Source organism: Lagenorhynchus albirostris, chromosome 1, assembly GCF_949774975.1.
Source record: "Lagenorhynchus albirostris chromosome 1, mLagAlb1.1, whole genome shotgun sequence".
NCBI lineage: Eukaryota > Metazoa > Chordata > Mammalia > Artiodactyla > Delphinidae > Lagenorhynchus > Lagenorhynchus albirostris.
This window is the reverse complement of record NC_083095.1, coordinates 67,392,920-67,412,049: the sequence shown is the minus strand read 5'-3', so window position 1 is coordinate 67,412,049 and position 19,130 is coordinate 67,392,920. Positions and strand designations below refer to the sequence as shown.

General features: G+C 33.3%; 1 protein-coding gene across 4 annotated transcripts in view; it reads right to left on the bottom strand.

The window, feature by feature from the left end:
- Positions 1–19,130, bottom strand: part of STRN3 (striatin 3) — a 114,474-nt gene that overhangs the window by 9,351 nt on the left and 85,993 nt on the right. For 2 of the 4 annotated variants that reach the window (XM_060143919.1, XM_060143927.1), the window contains exons 9-15: positions 13,338–13,475; positions 9,042–9,175; positions 7,547–7,722; positions 7,312–7,359; positions 6,890–7,011; positions 3,156–3,323; positions 1,780–1,920 (exon numbers count right to left, since the gene is read on the bottom strand). In XM_060143919.1, coding sequence (XP_059999902.1) covers positions 1,780–1,920; positions 3,156–3,323; positions 6,890–7,011; positions 7,312–7,359; positions 7,547–7,722; positions 9,042–9,175; positions 13,338–13,475 — 927 coding nt within the window. The remainder of the gene's footprint in view (positions 1–1,779; positions 1,921–3,155; positions 3,324–6,889; positions 7,012–7,311; positions 7,360–7,546; positions 7,723–9,041; positions 9,176–13,337; positions 13,476–19,130) is intronic. The other 2 variants (XM_060143936.1, XM_060143944.1) reach the window with 1 other exon arrangement.

Here is a 19,130-nt window from a genome sequence, read left to right as displayed (position 1 = left end):
CAGTCATGAAAAATCAAACAAATGAAACTTAACGATAAAATTAAATGAACTTAACCATATATCCAATCGGCAGTATAAGCACAAAGAAATGAACTACTTCAAGTGACTTTTTAAAGCACAGTAATTAGACTGTCTGACACTAGTAGACTATACCCTATTATCAGTAATGATACTGTTGGTGGTGTTGCTATTATTATTCTGAGATGACTGTATCTGTACTGTGAGATAAATCAAACAAGAAATTATGATGATTTTGCTGAGAACCAAGAGTTTCAACATTGTTAAAATGAGATAAAGATACGAAATCAATGAGATAAAGATATGAAATCAATGAGATAAATCTCAATTAGAATTGGAAGTATTTGTATAAATTTATCAGTCTTTTTCTTTATTAAAAATGTATTTCTAGCTTTGTCCACTGAAAAAGTCTAAACCAATGACCAACTCAAGAGACATGAAAGCCATGGGGACTGACTCAATAGCACAGCACCTATCTTGTAGTCTCTAAATGCCATTTTCCACTAAAAGAAACCATGGCTCCTTAGAGAAATGGCTGATTTCAGATCTGGGGTGCAAAGTGAACAAGATGAACCTAGAACACCTTGTCATCTCAGAAGGCAAGAAAACCATCAACAACTAACAGGGTCATGTCAAAAGGAGGACTCAGAAGCCAAGCTGAATAAGCTCTCACTGGCCAAAGATGAAATAATCGGAGTAGCAATAAAGATAATACCTGCAACAGACTGAAATACATAAAATACATTTATATCCAAGAAAGATTATAATGATAATAAAACCAAACAATACCCAAAAGACTCACTGGTCACCTTTGGAGGATGCTAGGGAACTACCTCATCATTTTAAAGCAATCATTTATCTTGCTTTTCCTTTATAACTACTAACTCCAGGTAACCAAATTACTGATGAGAGGTGTTCCTTTTTATAGAAGCATTCTAGCTAATAATGGAGAAGAAATGACAAAATTAGAAAATAATTTTTCAGCAGTTAATGAATTAATGGACCCAAGCAATGAATGGAAACATAAGAAAAAGATAAACCAGACAATATTTACTTCTGAAAAAAGTGCAGATTACTATGAAATAATCTTGCGAAAAACACTTATAAACTTTAAAATGAAGACAAATAAAAACATTGAACCTGAATTTGAATAAGCCTCTAGATCCACAAACAATTTACAGGAAATAAAGTGAATAGAGGAGCGCATTAAATGATACCACAAGGACGTAACTGGCAAAATCCAAACTATGGGAAACTATAGGACAAACTACCTAATTTCTTCAATTAAAAAATGCAAGGGAAATAAAAGAGATGGAGGGGGAACCTACAGATGAAAAGAGACCTGAGAGACTTACCAACCAATCACAATGCATGGGCCTTATTTGGATCCCTATTTGAATAAACTGTAAAATACATACACATCCTATACTTACAACCTTGGCCATTTACACATAATTAATGGAGCTGGATGATGAGTTCATTTGGTTCATTATATTTTCTCTACTTTCACATGTATCTTCATTAAAAACTTAATTAATTCACTTGCTTTCTTTTACCTTTACATTGCCCTACTCACTTCTCTGTCCCCACATATTCACCCAAGTTTTTAAGCATAATTTGAGGAAACAGCAGAAATAATAAGTATACAGTGAAAGTAATTATTTTTCCATCCTAAATACAGTCAAAATATAAAAATTGAAAGGTTACCCAACTATTGTGAAATAATCCTTTTTAAGGTTCCAACCTTACCAGAAAACTTACCAGAATCTATCTGTGATGAAAGCATCACCAATGACTGTGATGTTTCTAAATCATAAATTACTGTACTACCAGTGTTGAAAGAAGTCACCATATGAGCTGGATCACAGCCTATAAAGTCAACCGATGTAGGTATTCCATGCTCTGAAGGGAGCACAAAGAGACACAGTGTAAACACAATAATTTAGAAATCTCTGATTTTCTAGTAAGAAAAAGGAATTTGAATATTCTTGAAATAATGTTAATAATGAAAAAGAAAGCAATTATGTTAGGATGGTAAGATATAATGGGTAACTTTTCCTCAATTATTAGGAGTTTTTATAACATTATAAGAAAAATATAGCTAGAAGGCTCTTAAAGTAAGAGTAGATATATACAAAAGTTATTGTTCTCCTATGCATTTTCTTCTGAGAGAGAAAAAAAACCCTAGGTTAGTTTACTGGCCCACTTGCAATTTTATTTCTTCCTGTAAAATGATAAAATAGCATTCTCACATCACTGTCTTGGGAGACTGTTCACCTGTCTGAGACTGGTAAGCCTTATCAAATAGCTAATACAAGTCAAATTTTTGGATCTGTGAAAATGAAGGTTTGGACTTTGGAATGCACTGATGCAGTACTACCCTAAAGTGTCCCAAGCAGCAATTTTGCTCTTTAACATATTAAATTCAACTGTCCAGATCAATGCACAACTACATGAAATCTGGAGTAAGCAATTAATTACCTGGATGAAGCAAGAAACAAATTATCTAAATGAATTTTCACCTCAAAAGCTTATTTAGGCAATTCAAAAATTAGTAGAATCACTAAGGTATCTAGAGACCCAACAAAATTAAGCATAAGTGTTCATCTAAAATGTTTTAAAACAAAAAATTATTTTTAGTAAAAATAAAAGGTATGATTTTAAAAAATTACTTGTGTAACTCAGTTTGCACTTCCCAGTTAAGGGTGCTATTTCAATGATTATGGCTAGACTTCTCAACCAGTGTGCTCATATGTGGTTTATAGGTATGCTTGAGACTGTGATCCCTTCAATCTTTGTAAGCAGCCACTTGGATGGAGTTGGTGGAGGGCCTCCTGCTGTTCCTGTAAGTAGCCTCGTTTGTCTACTCTACTGTCACATACAAATAATTCTATTCTTCACATAGGACATGTCCTGAAAATGGTCAAAAAAAGCACTGAGCTACAGGATATACTTGCAAAGCACCTTTCTTATTTATTAAAAAAATGACTAGGAATAAAAAAGATTATCACAGCTTTATAAATTTTTTTCAATTATCTCTTTAAGCAGTCAGGAAATAGTAAATCAACTACTTTGTCTTTTTTATCTTCCAAATTTTTAAAAAATTAACTTTTTTCAAAGAGGCAAAATTTACTCACCCTTGTCTCCATTGTAAGTGCAAATACATGGCAATTTTTCTTGTGGATTCCATAATCTAACAGTGCCATCTGCTGAACATGACAGTAATTGATTTTTTATGCCACTATAAGCAAGACCCCAGACAGCATCTGTATGAGCAACTAAAGTGCCAGCTAGAACATTTGGCTCTGTAACAAAAGAAACAAATAAAAGTTAGCTGAAAGAAGTTTTAAAAAAATGCTTTTGTATATAAAGATAACTTACTACATAATTAAGTATAAAGACTACACATACGGTCATAATAAGATAAACCAAAGTGCACATAGCCATCTCTATGTTGTGGAGTTATGGGTTATTTTTATTTCCCTTTCCAATACTTGCCTATATTTTTGCAATTTTCTAAAAGGAACACACACTTAAAAAAACCAAACAAAAACAGCATTATGGAGATGTAACTCCCATGCCATAGAAACCACCAATTTAAAGTGTCAGTTAAATGGTTTTTAGTATATTCAACAAGTTGTGCAATCATCACCACATCAACATTAGGACACCTTCATTGCTTGTTAGCTATTTCCCCCCAATCTTCCTCTCTGCCTTTCTGCAGCCCTAGGCAACCATTATTCTACAGCCCTAGGCAACCATTATTCTACTTTGCTTCTATAAATTTGCCTATTCTGGACATTTTACACAAATAGCTTTTTGTGACTTCTTTCACTTAGCGTAATGTTTTCAAGGTCCATCCACGTTGTAGCATGTATCAGTGCTTCATTTCCTTTTATTGCCAAATAATGTTCCAGTGTATGGATATACTACATTTTACTTATCCACATCTGATAGACAATGGGGGCTAATAACATTGAACATCATTTGTCCTACAATCCTGTTTCTCTACTAAATTCCCACTTTCCACAGATATTTCTCATCATCTCTGCAATACTCACAGTTCGTAACCTCCCTTACTCATGAATGATTCTCTCTCATACTTCACTGGGGAAATACAGAGTTGAAATAGAAACTTTTCCCCTACCTTTCTGTCACCCAACCTATAAATCTACTTGTATCTAAAACCATCTTCTCCGTGTTTCCAGATACAACTAAGGAATTATCCTCCTTCCCTCAAAAGGCTAATTCCACCAGGTATTCTGGATTCCATTCAACACACTAACTTGCTTTCATGTTTAGTTTTTCTACTACACAGATTATCCTCCTCCCTGGGATCATTACCACAGCAAACGAATATGCTCCAAAATCTCTCAACCTAATAAACAAACCTTACACCACCCTTCCACCAAATAACAGAAAACCATATTGAGTAAATGTGCTTTCTTACCTCCCATTTACTCTCTAAATCACTCCAATACCATCACCACACCAAAACAACCCTTGCTAAAATCACCAATGACAAAGTCTATTCTATCAAATTTAATAACATTTCCCTTCCTTCCTTCCTCCTTTCCCTTCTTCTCATCACAGTGCCTTTTCATCCATAGAGTGTACCTTGAAAGGTCATCCAGAGGTCCCTTTACCTTTTGGTCTTAGCCCCAACATCCAACCTCTGTCTGGCCCAAACCTGGACATCTATTTGTTACTTATTAAAAAGAACCCTCCTATCTTTATATTATTAGACCTCTAAGCAACATTTGAAAGTGCATACCATTTCTTCTCAAAATGGTATGCTTGCATGATTCCACATTTTCCTGGACACCCTCCTACCTCACAGGCCATGCCTTCTTAGTTTTTTTGGTTGGCTCTCTTGCTCTAGCCACCCCACCTGCCATGTCAGAGCTCCTCAGGATTTTGCCTTCTCTTCCTACCCTATACAACACATTCTCCCTATGTAATGCCACCCATTCTCATCTTGGCACTGATGGTACCTACTTGATATTGCCATCTCTTAACATGCATAAAACCCCAAACTCAGCATCCTTTATCTTCTCACACCTGTTCTGTTCCCATTCAATATGCTACCATCGTACACTCAGTTGCTCATGTCAAAAATGCAGGTGTGGTAATGAAAAAGTTCTGAATTAGATAGTGGTAATGACTGCACAACCCTGTGAATATGGTAAAAACTACTGAACTGTGCACTTCAAAAGGGTGAATCTTATCATATGTGAATTATACTTCAATAAAGCTGTTAAAAAATAAACAAGAGTCACTCATCCATCACTATATCCACTCAACCCAATTTATCAATAGATTCTGTCTGTTCTACCCTATCTCCCCAGTATGTCTTAAATCTATTTCTCTCCAACTGCTCTACTACCCACTCTAATCTTGGCAACATCATCTCTCACCTAGTCTACCAGATCACTATGTTACAATTTTACAACTTCACATTGGTATTCCTTTCTCCACTCTTCCCACCCCCAATCTATTCTCCTTGCAACAGGCAGAGTTATCTTTTTAAACACTACATTTCCAACTTGCTTCCTGGCTTAAAACTCTTTACTAAAAGTTAACTTTGTTCTTCAGATTTTGGCTTGAATGTGATTATTTTAGACTATATCTAAAGAAGACTTTGGCTGTTACTCTCTCTCATAGTACTGTATCTTCATACCACTTACCACAATTTGTAACTATCCATCCCCTTGTTTGTGTTTAAAGTCTAATTTTTTCTATCAGACTAATTCTTATTTGCTGTATGCTTGACATCTGGCAAATTTAGGCACCAAGTGTGTGTTAAATAAAAAGACCAAAGAGCTCTTAAATTCTTTTTTGAAAAAATATTAACATTTATTTGGCTGTGCTGGTTGCGGCACACAGGATCTTTGTTGCAGCGAGTGGGATCTTTAGTTGTGGCATGTGAACTCTTAGTTGTGGCACGTGGGATCTAGTTCCCTGAGCAGGGATCAAACCCAGGCCCCCAGCATTGGGAGTGCAGAGTCTTCAACACTGGACCACCAGGGAAGTCCTTTAAATTCTTTTTAAATGAACCAACCATTAAGTAGACAACTATTTAACCATTCTCATTCTAATAAACGTTCATTTTGTTTTAATTTTTTATAATTACAAACAATGCCCTTGTAAATATATTTGAATACATGTGCAGGTATTTGTTAGCCAGATTCTAAAAGTGGCATTTGGGAATAAAAGTTTTTTTTTTTAATTAAGGAATTTTTTGTCCCTCAAGTTGACAGATTTATATTCCCTTATGTCCCTAATTTGTTTCTGTCGTCTCCCACTAAATATTTTTTGAACTACATAAAGTATTTAAGTTTTAAAAATTATTCCCTATATTAAATTTTATTCTCCTTTCTGTAACTAGTACTGAAATTAATGTTTGAATTAATACAGTTTTTAATTTTTGAACACCATAGAGGAAGTACCAACTTGCAGGCTAAAATATTCATGGCATGATATTTCTTAATTTTTCTCTTTAATAAAAGCACATTACTAGTAAATGGAAGGACTAAATGAAGAGACTAATACATATTTAAATAATCTTATAATATTTGAGGTGATTATTTTTGTCAGCCCCATTCACTTTAAAAAAGACATCTTGAAGCCTTCCCTGGTGGCGCAGTGGTTGAGAGTCCGCCTGCCGATGCAGGGGACGTGGGTTCGTGCCCCGGTCCGGGAAGATCCCACATGCCGCAGAGCGGCTGGGACCGTGAGCCATGGCCAGAGTCTGCGCGTCCGGAGCCTGTGCTCCACAATGGGAGAGGCCACAACAGTGAAAGGCCCGCATACCACAAAAAAAAAAAAGAAAAAAAAGAAAAAAAAAAGACATCTTGAGACTTTTACTTACCATATGTATCATATGGATCCACATTAGGACTAGGCATATTCCACCACTGGATAGTTGCATCAATACCACCACTAAAACACTGTTCTCCATTAGAACTAATAGCTAATGATAGAACAGGACCACTATTATAGGAAAAGAGGAAAGAAATTACTTATAAATCCTAAGAAGAAACTCACATCTGCATCCCCCCAACCTCTCTCTAAATTTATGTGGTATCTAAAACTGTTTAGGTAAACATGTACATTTGAACAGTACTGATTATATTCTCACTAATACAATTATTAATCAAATGAAATATTGTTCAGTATGTCTTTCCTAACATAAAACAAACATTATGAGAAAATTGTAAGGTTTTACAATTGATAAATAATAATTAACAATAACTATGGTTGTTAATTAAGTCCTAATTCAATAAAACTTACATGTGGGCCCTAAATGTGTAGATAGGCTCTACATCTAAAGAGGCACTCCTAAAAGAAGGGGAAAAAAAGGGTGGGGGGGGAGAAGATAAATAATGGTAAATCATTGGTTGATATACAAGGGTCATTAGGAAAGATCAAATGAGTACATAAAAGATATGGGACCATAAAGAATAATAATTATTTATAATTAGCAAATTTGGAAGGAAAAAGAATAGGCTAACATTAAAATACTTGCTTTTTGGCAGGAACTGTTTTTTGCAAGTTCCATAGTTTCAGAGTATGGTCCTCAGAGGCAGTAACCAGCACAGGTTCTACAGGATGAAAAGCTAATGCCCGTACTCCATCAAAATGGCTACGTAGTGTATACTTGGGATTCCATGTCTTTCGAAAGGCATCTTTATTGGCAGGCAACTAAAAAGAAAGAGTGCAATATTTAGTGGTAAAAGTAGTTAACTGATAGGCATGTGGAATTTTTGTTTGTTTTGGAGTGTTTAAAATATATATTCAAAACTGCTTTGCTAAAATAAAATGTCCAGTGGAAATTTAGTATACCTTAAAAACTTTATAACAAATCTTTATCATTTAATAAGAACTAAGAAGAATAATTTCATTAGCTTTCAAATACTTAGATCAAATGAGTCCCTTAATCTGTTTTACCTAATCATCAGGGTAAACCCAAAGTCCTATTAAACATCAAATGAGAACAAAAACAAAACAACTACCATGCTGCAATACTTTACATGAAAACAATAAAAATTATATAAATTACTACTAAAAATCCAAGGGTGCAACATTAACAATACAGCTGTCATTTAGAAAATCAGCATGTGATATTTTTCAAGGCATCAAGTTAAAGTACTTTCCAAAAGTCTGAACTAAAGACACTTTATTGATATTGATAAGAGGTTAATCTTTTCACCTTCATTTCTCCATCTGTAAAGACAGGCTGTGAAACCACTTCTAAAGTAGTCAAAAGTTTATTGGAATTTAGTTGCTTATATACTTTAAAAGTATTAATGAGAATAATCCAGCCCACCAAGGCTGATGTCTCTAAAAAAGCATGCTAACGTAAGTATAAAATGTAGAAAAAAGGACTTTGTTATGAAAGGAAAAAAATTAATTTGCTGAAAAACTGCAAATACACTAATACAAAATCTAAGCAAGTATAGTTAACTCTCGATTGAGTGTTTATTGTCTATAAAAAATTTAATCCAAGACTAGTTTCACCTCTAACACTGTCCTTCCCACGTCCTCTCCATCCTCTCCCCATCCCTCAAGTGAAGGACTAAATATTCAGGAAATGACAAACTAACTCTAACATTATCCTTTAAAAAAAAAGTTCAACAATAAAACGTGCTTTTTAAGAATTATCCTGAAGGCAAATAAGTGATTCAGGTTACCTATTTTTCTCTTAACAGCAAAATATGGCTTAATTTGAGTAGGTAATTGAGAGTTGACTACTCAGTTAGATATTTATCAACCAATATTTTAAGGTAATCAATCACCCCAAACTCCTAACTAATCCACCACAATACCTAAGAAAAAATTTAAACACCACAAAGAAAGTAGTTATAAGAAAAAAACTACATGTCACTTCAAATAAACACAATGTCACACTTAAACTTATCTTTTCCATGCACCTTGACATTAATTCTGTTTTATAAGTGTTTCCAAAAAATAAGGAGCCTTCTATTAAATCATTAAAAAATTAAAAATAAAACTGCACTTACATCATAACTATAGTCTGCATCATTTGTTACCGTCAAGTCTGCAAGGTCTCCAAGGCCCAGTACACTTAACAAAACATCATCAGAACCCATAATAAATGACTTGCCTCCTCCAGATGGAAACGTTATTGGTTCAGCTATAAAGAACAAAACCGCTTCTTAAATGCTGAAAAATCATACAGTACAAGACAATATTGTGGGGGAAATGTAAGCACTTAACAGTTACAATATTCAGTAATATAATTAATTTTTTTCCCACTTCCCTCATTTCTTCCACTCAAAAAATCCTATTACTGTGTAGTAATAAACAAGTGTTTATTTTGGAACTGAACATAATTTCCCACAAATCAAATGTGCACTAAGATATATTATTTCAGGGTGGGAGGTGGGGCACAAAAGCTTTGTCTATTTACATCACTTATCACTTTGGTACAACTATAATTATAGTATTTTTAAAACATAATAGGTTGTTGCTAAGTCCTTTTGCTTTCTATCATATTTGCTTGAAAGTGCTAGGTATTCTAGTCCCTGGTAAAAATTAATATAAGTATTCACATGTAAATAGTTTCCAGTCTGCAATACAGTGTATCAGCTTACTGAAGTGAAGCCTTAAATTGCTCAGATTTCTTCACTAACAGCAATGGTCTAGGAAAAGGGCAGTTCTACCATCACTGTCCGTTTTCTTTCCCCAAAAGGTTAATGTATGTGATCTTCAGAATGGCTTCCAGCTTTCAAACTTTGACTATGTTTTTTTATTTTAACTTCCCTTTTATTTACCATTATACTTCTAAAATAAAATAACTAATCTATACTGACTACGGATAGCACTTTAAACTTCTGATACTTGGACCAATTAAAATCAAACACTGCCATAATTAGAATAACTACACTACTATAAATTTTGCTATTAAAGTTATAGTATAAGCAATAATTCTCCGTATCATTTCAAACATGCTTTGAAAGCAAAATTTTAATCTTAAAATACAAGGGGAAAGTACATAAATCATTGTAATACAAAACAACTCAACATATATCAATACATATTTAAAATCCATGAGCAAATTTAAAAGGGAAACATAAAAATTCAAGCTATTTATCAATTTTGAAAAATTCCTATAAAAGATGATGATATAAATTTAATACACTATAGGAAACATAACAGATGTCATAAAACTTGTCAGTCATCACTAATACTACTGAAAATATTCTGAGAAGATACAAGTCAACTTCTCCTAGATATATACTATGGCAAAAGTAAAATTCATCCTTACTTAGAATATCTTATTATTTATTAAAGTAATCTGTAATATCAAAGTAAGCTATATAATTTGATTCAAATAGGGTCCTGAATGACATTCCTAAAATGAAGCTGTGTGTCAGCAACTGATATAGGGTAAATCAGAAAGAAAATACACATAGGGATAGTAGTATTTAATTAATTTTATAATGACTATACCTACTGAATCTAAATAATCTATAGCACTGATCCTTCCTATCACTATCTAGTATGCAGTTATTGGTAATACCAGAGCAGCTGAGAATTATAAAATCAATAGTTTAAAATTATGTTTAAGAACAATTATATAAAATTCATTAGGTATTACTTTCTCAAAGCATTTTTAGCCAGTACAAGGACATGTTTTTCTTTTAAGCTCAGAATTTGTTTCTAAGACAAGTTAGAACAAAATGCCACAATTCCTCCCACTCACAATTATACAAACACTCAATAACAGAACTTTTGATAAATGCCCAATAAAGTATTGGTAACTTTAACATGGTAACTAATTATTCTGCATTATTACATATTCTTTTTGCAGAGATATTTCTTATCAGTTACTGGCCAATTTAAGAGCATGTGAAGGGAAGTGTCTAAGCAATATTAGCTAGTTTTATTAGAGTTTTAGATTAATTGTATTAAATAAAAAGTATACCAATTTCTAATTAATCACATAACTACAGTTCTCTATCTCTATACACATATATCCATTTATATATAGCAAGCTATCCTGCTCACTCAGCATTTACTACACATACATCTCGGTGAAACAAATCTTTTAAGCTGTATTTCTCCTTTCCACAATCACCCATTACTGTGGCATATAGCAATCATAATAAATACTCAATTTATCTGCCCTTGTCTGTTTGCAGAGGGAATTAATTTCTATTCTATAAATTCATTTTATTAATGTTAACATAATTACCTATAGCACATGATTACATAAGCATAAAAATGTTATTAGCAATTCAAAGAAAAATTATTAAAAGGAACAGTTTTTAATGATATAAATTATGATACCTTTTATTAGATAGCCTAAAAGATTTCATCAAGCAATTTAAGAAAACTATTATCATATTAGCATTTCCCTTTACGGAAATCTTAGGGTCTACAAAACGAGGTCTTACAACAAGGTCCTTTGTGTACTTTTTAAATTAATCCTCCTTTTTTATGGACACTAATGACCAAGGAAACCTGTAGCTCACATATCAAACTCTTCCTATCTCCTTCAATTTTATCAAATCTAAAGAACACAGCTCAGTAACTGATTCCATCCATGCCAGTGGCAACATGGTATACCTTAAGTCTTAACTAAAAATTGTCTGAAATGTTGTAATGTGTATAAGTTTCTCTCCTTGAAAACATATTTTTTCTTTATACAATGAGGTATGACACGGCCTTCAACAGGAATGCATAAAGTTGGAGATGGCCACAGAAAATAAGAGATTATGAACTCTAATGTTCCCTTCTTAGCTCTAAGTCAAAGCTGAACTTCAATCTTTTTTAGTAACAAATTCTAATAATATTTACCCTTTAAAAAGTGTAATAATGTTATGCTTATCTTCCCACCCCCTATCCTTCCACTATTAATAGTCAGATCACTGAGTTACTTTTTTTTCTTTAAAAAGCACAATTAGACACAAACATACATACAAGTTCTAAATTGGTTTTTGTGTAGCATGAGTCTTGACTGTTTTTTTCTATAGGTCATTGGTTTGAAACATTTAAAAGGGTCCCTAATTCCTGTTAATACGGCCTCGCCTTAAGCTGTAAAATCTGCAGTTTATGTACAGTGTTAACTACAAAAATTTTAGCAAGTTTTCCTATGCACTGTTTGGTAAACCATTACTAAATGCATAAAATGAAGAATAATGGAGCTGGTATATGCATTTTAGAAAATACTTCCTAAAGTAAAACAGGAAAATAGCTTAACAGTGGGAAAGAGATCTAGGAAAAAAATCAATAGACTTTTACTTTTCCTGTTGCTTTTCATGCTTTAATATGTTTTGTTTTGGTTTTATTATTTTAGTGATTTTCTTTATCCTTCCTCAAATATTCCTAGATTATGATGAGTGGTAAATGCATGCAGAGATGATTGACTGTAAAGGAAAATGCAAAATTATTTAATTTTAAGGAAAATGTACTAGTAGAGAACCCTTAGAAGAGCATAAGATGTATTCAAAATTTTTTGACTGGGCTATCAAATTACCTTACAGAGCAAAAGCAGAAATATCAGTGAAATTCAATCTATATGCCTAATTATTAGATAATGGACTATCCTTTATATATATGTATTATATATCACAATAAACCTTTGGTAAGAATTCAGTCTCATTACTTACAATTATAATGATCTAGACCTAGATTTATCAATTACTCAAGTACAGCTACATACCTTCAGCTAAAATCAATTATGGAAAAAAATGCCTAAATAGTATTTTCATTTCCTGTACATTTCTAATTTAGGCAAATTTTAGAAAATTCATTACAAGTAGTATATACCTAGCACCAGGTTAAAGAATAATGATGTTGCCTTATTCTAAAATGATTATATCAGGCAACTGTTTTATATATAGAGAGAGAGAAATAATACATGTAAAGTTCCAAGCACAATCTCTGGCACTTAGTTGTCTCCTAATCAGTGACAGTTATTATTAGTTACTAAATGTAAGCAATATGACAAAATGACTAAATAGTTCTTTTCCATATGTACTATTTCAAATCTACTATTTCTCTGCTACTAGAACTGTAAGCTAAAGTCACAGTTCAGAAAGGTACTTTGAAATGATATATGAAACAACTCCACCTAACACCAAAAACAAACAAAAAAATTATAAAGACACAGAAGCCAAAAATTTCAAAATCCCTTAGGACAATTACACCAAGAGCTTGCCCAACACCTTCTCTGAAGATCATATAAACTGATCATTTTAAAACAGCAGCAAGTTTATAATATTAAGGAGATGTGATTTGGAATTAATGTCTTCTGCAATGTAAATAAACATGACAGCTAAATTTTGTACCTTCCTCTGCTCTTGCACCTTCATGATCAGTTCTAGTAGAGGCTGACCTAGACTGATTTATGAATCCTGAAGGGATGAGGGGCAGCTCATCATCTCCCAGACCAGCTATCATGTCATAGAATTTTGTCCTGTTGACCCCTGTAAATTAATGTCAGCAGCAGAGGTTCATGTAACAGCTACCGCTTGACTTGCTAGCAGCCTTAAAAACCTACTTACTAACAAAATAGGCTATTTTTAAGAAGTTCCAGTTATAAAAATCTCCAATAATCAAAGATGTCTTCAATTTTCCATACCAACCCCCCCAAATAATTTAAATATTTAAGATATTCACTATTTCTGTGGAGATACATATATACATAAAATTGAGTCTTCTGTCACACAACCAAAGTTCTAAGCTCACAGACACAGAAGGTACCATTAAAACAAAAAATTTTGGTGTTTAAGTTACCATTTAACAGTGTAAAGAATAAAACATGAGTTTTTCCAACATAATCCATTATTTTAAAACATTAACAAAGAAATTAGTACAAATGATTTTTATGAGGGTGCAACAAACAATTAACTTTCCCTGTGTTTATGTGGATATTTTCCTGCCATATTCACACAAATATGTCATTAACAAATCAACTCCAATTTTCCTCAAAATGTTTTTTCACTTTTCCCAAATTTGAAAAACCTGATTTACCCATGAGCTCTCTTAGTTTCTCATCATAGTATAAAAAGTCAGCATTGTCATAGGCCATAAGTTTAAGGAGAGAATTTCAGCTGTTGCATGGATAATTCAGGCCCAAATATGCAAAACTCAGTAGCATCTACAGTACTGTGGGATCTCTTTAAAACTGTGAAATTCAGAAATGACAGGAGAATCATTTCTCTTATGTATTTTGAAAGAAAATAGTTTTAAGAATGTCATAAAAAATAATTTGAAAAGACAAAAGAAAATGCTTTATAGTCAATATAAAGTGAAAACAATTAAAATAGGCAAATCCAAGGCCACACTTTATGACCTTATTTACTAATGTCAACATTAATGGACTAATTAGACTACATAATTATTAAATTTCACTATGGCTATGAGAATATTAGTAATTCTATAGGAACTATCATTCATTTATGTATCCCTAACAGAATGCCAGATAGTGAGATTATAAGGCTTAATGGAAATAGGTGGAATCTTATACATTTATTAACTCTATTTCACAGTAATCCCTAGCTTCTTAGAAACGCTTGAGCAACTCTACTGTACGCAAAATGTCAAGTAGTCTGAATTTCCTAAAGTAATTATAATGGAGAAAACTCAGTTATTATCTGAGGATTTTCCCCGACAATGAAGTGACTGTAAACAAATTCTCTAATAAATGAAAAACTGCCAACTGGATATCTAACCATCAGTGAAATTCAACATGAAAGAAGATGAATATTATCCTTTCTCACAAAATAGCTCTCCTTTATAGCTTTCCCACTTATGAGTACCAACATCATTGACTTGATTTCTGTTCTTAAAATTCTGCAACCACATCTTTTTTCTTTCTTTCTTTCTTTTTTTTTAATTTATATTTTTGGCTGTGTTGGGTCTTCATTGCCGCTCGTGGGCTTTCTCTAGTTGCGGCGAGCAGGGGCTACTCTTTGTTGCAGTGTGCGAGCTTCTCATTGTGGTGGCTTCTCTTGATGCGGAGCATGGGCTCTAGGCAAGTGGGCTTCAGCAGTTGTGGCACGCGGGCTCAGTAATTGTGGCTCGCGGGCTCCATAGTGCAGGGAAGCCCTGCACCCACACATTAAGAATTCCTTTTCAACTTATAAATGAGGAGGCGGGGAGATCTGTTTTTAAATAGAATCCTCCTTTAAACTATTCTTCAGGGACTTCCCTGGTGGCACAGTGGTTAAGAATCCGCCTGCCGACGCAGGGGACACAGGTTCGATCCCTGGTCTAGGAAGATCCCACATGCTGCAGAGCAACTAAGCCTGCACGTCACAACTACTGAAGCCTGCGCACCCTAGAGCCCGCAAGCCACAACTACTGAGCCCACGCGTCGCAACTACTAAAGCCCGTGCACGCTAGGACCCGTGAGCCACAACTACTGAGCCTGTGTGCCTAGAGCCTGTGCTCCGCAGCAAGAGAAGCCACCGCAGCAAGAGAAGCCACCGCAACGAGAAGCCCGTGCACTGCAACAAAGAGTAGCCCCTGCTCGCCGCAACTAGAGAAAGCCCGCGCACAGCAACGAAGACCCAATGCAGCCAAAAGTAAATTTAAAAAATTAAAAATAAATAAAACATATTATAAAAAAATATTCTTCAGATTAATCTCTTTCTTGCTATTGACTTTATTCTAGTCAAAGCTTGCATTCTTATGAATTACTGCAGAAGGTTCCTAATTGGTTTTCCTCTCTTCCAGCTCCATTTGTCTTTAATCAAATTTGAATACTACAGCTAGATTAGTTTTCCAAAATTATCACATTTATCATATCATTCCTTACTCTGAAACCACAAACAGCACTTCAACACTCTTTGAATCAAAGCTAACTAAAATCTTGTACTTAACCCTATATGTGCTTCATATGCGCTGATCCTATTTTCCTAACCAATCTCATCTTTCAGTGCTCCACAATACAAATCTCCCTAATTTTCAAATCAGAGCAGTTTCCCTATAGTATCAATATTCACCAAGGTTCTTTCTACCATATTTTGTCATATCTGTCCTTACCTATCCCTTAGAAAGGTGAGAATACTTCCTGCACATACTTCCATCTCCTCTGTGAGCCTTTGTTGATCTTTCTCTGCTCACTCTTATCATACTTATGTATACCATAAATTTGACTTTATTAGATATTACTTATAAATAATTTCATCATATGATAGCTAAATATAATAAAGACAAGAAAAAGTTTTATCATTACAGGTAAGTCATATCTTCCTGAACACATGGACTGGGAAATATGGAAGAAAAGGAAAGCAGGAGACAACATGAAAGTTAATTAATGTTTAAACTGAGGATCCCAAATTATATAATTATTACTTTTTTTGGCTTGCATACTATAGCCAAACATTAGTTTCTGTTTGGCACAGTGGCAAGTTTAGGAAAGATAGGAATGTCCCTGCTTTAATTCTAGTTTCTCAAAAACTGCTAAAAGATGAAAGCAGATTTCTTAACCAGATGTAACAGTCCTATCTAGCACCTACTTTGTAGAACATCTTTCAACTAACTACATTTAATGCTCTTTCATTCTCTTTCTAAATCTATCCTGTATTCTAAATACAGTAATTGTAATGAAATGCAATTTCAAATAAAAAATTTGAAGTCTGATTAGCAATAATGAGAAAATTGTAATCATATTAGTGTAATAGAATGTTATACATAATATTATAAAAATATTCAACGGCATAATTGAAGACTCATTAGGTATTAATTAAACAAAAGTTGATTCTCAATTATTACTCTAATCTATAGAAGAAATACTCTTTCTAATTGTAACACCAAGAAAAACTGTCCTTTCACCACTATGAATAATAAAACAACCCATCTATCTCTTAACCACGACCATCAAGTCTATACAAATGCACAATCAAAAAAAAAAAAGCACAATCATCTAAACAGATTCTAGGAAAACGAAAAACAGTATGCCATGTGTAAGCCAAACTATGGACTGACAACTGCTGTTAGTGTTTTTGTTTTTTGTGTGTGTGTGTTAGTGTTTTTAAATTCACTCACAAACATACACACTCATGACATGAAATCTATCTTTCCATGACTCTATTAAGTAAAACAGTAATTTTTTTTTTTAACTGAATCTACTGTTTTCCCTTTCTCAATCTACTGTTCTCCCTTTGTTAATCAGCCTTATATTCTGAAGTGAAACCAAATGTTTAGCAGGCAATCTGGAGAAGATAAGTTTATTTTAGAATAAGATTTAGTTATGTCATGTTTGCTTGATCTGTTGTATTTTCCATCATCTTAATTAAAAGAAAGCTTTGACATGACAAATGTCATCTTAAAAAAAATGACATCATAATATTAAGGAAAAAATAGTTTAGCTGCAAAGTGATTCTGCAGTTTAAAAATGTGTCCTCACTGAAAGAGCATCAAAATACTTTCTCCCCCTTGTGAAAATACCTGAATTATTTTCTTGGGGGAGAAAAAAGAGAGAAAGAAACCTGAGTTGAAGAGTGGTCTGTTTTAGAAGTGTGAAATTGAAGCCAGAAATATAAAACAACTGCGTTTCTTAGCTGAAAATAATATCCCTTAACTATGAAACAACTGTTCGTCTTTGATTTGATGCAAGAGAATAGTGAACAGTTTTATGGACTCTCTCCAAAACAGAAGCAGGTTAATCATCACAGTCATTTTATAGTATGCGCCAAGGTGCTTTTATAGGCTTACTGAAAGTTATTGCTACAAAATAATAATTTCACCTTAAATGTTCTAAAATGCCTAATATATAGATGATTGGACTTAAGTCACAATTTACAAAAATATTATATTCCCTCTTGACAGTCTGTCATCCTGAATCTGGAATAGCAAATGACAAATACTAATATGAAACTTTTTTTAAAAAAGGAAAACTAGAAAATGATCCAGGGATGCTCATTTATATGTGAATCTTTGAAACACAAATCTTTTGAAGAAAGGACACGAAATAATCTAATCTTCTTTATAAGCCTCAATTTTATAAGTATAAAACAGCATAGGAATAACAATAAGCAAGAATAAGACTATCTATTAAAGGAAAACATATTACAATCCACAATTTAAACTTTCCATGTTGAAAAACCAAAACAAATACCAAAGTCTTAAAAGATTTTTACCCTCCTCCTTCATATTCTAAATAAAGGTTCTAAATTTCAGATGCTTTACCCTTACTTCAGTTGCTATACACAGTGTGATTTTTGTTATTGATTTACATGTTTTTACTGAGACATAAAATACTGCAAAAAAGGAGACCATAGAAAGCTAGAAAAATCCTATCAAACCAAGATTTTGACAAAAGATTAATTCCGAACCCCCCCTCACTCCCTTTCCCAATTACAGAAAGCTTAGAAATTATTTAAAGATTACAGAAAACAGAGTTTTAGATTAGATAACAGTATTATATCACTTAATTCCCTGATTTTCCTCATTGTACTGTGGTCACATAGGAGAATGTGTTTGTGCTCAAGTAACATGCGCTAAGGTTTCTAAGGAGCAACATGTCTACTACTTACTCAGTTTTCTGAACTGTTCAAAATAATAAAGGTACATATTTAAAGAGAGAAGGGATAAAGCAAATGTAGTAAAATGTTAACATTTAAAGAAACTGTGAAAGTGCATGGAATTCTTTACCCTATTCTTGCAACTTTTCCTTAAGTCTGAAGTTATGTCAAAATAAAAAGTTACAAGGAAAAGGAAGCTTAACCCTTCTGAAGCTTAAGACCAAAATAACTGTATCAAGTCTCTTTAGTTTCACGGTGTTGACTCTTAGAAATACTAATAGAAAAAGTAAGAAAAAGAAAAAGAAAATTAATACTGAATTGTATCTACAGTCCAAGGCAAGGATGTCACTTTTATTTTCTTTTGCCTTAGGTGGGAAAAATGAAGGGTGAAATGGAGTGAACAAACTGGAAGATAGATAAACATTAGCTTCCTGCCTCTTGATTTTAGAAGTCTTTCCATTTTTAATAGTCAAATCATGGTTGAGTCTTTACAAAGTTAAACAGTTGGCATTCTCACCACTTTTTTTCCCATTAAAAAAAAAAAGGCATTTAGATTGGATTATATCTGATTTCATACGGTAAAGTTAGCAAATAATTTTCTTCCCTTTA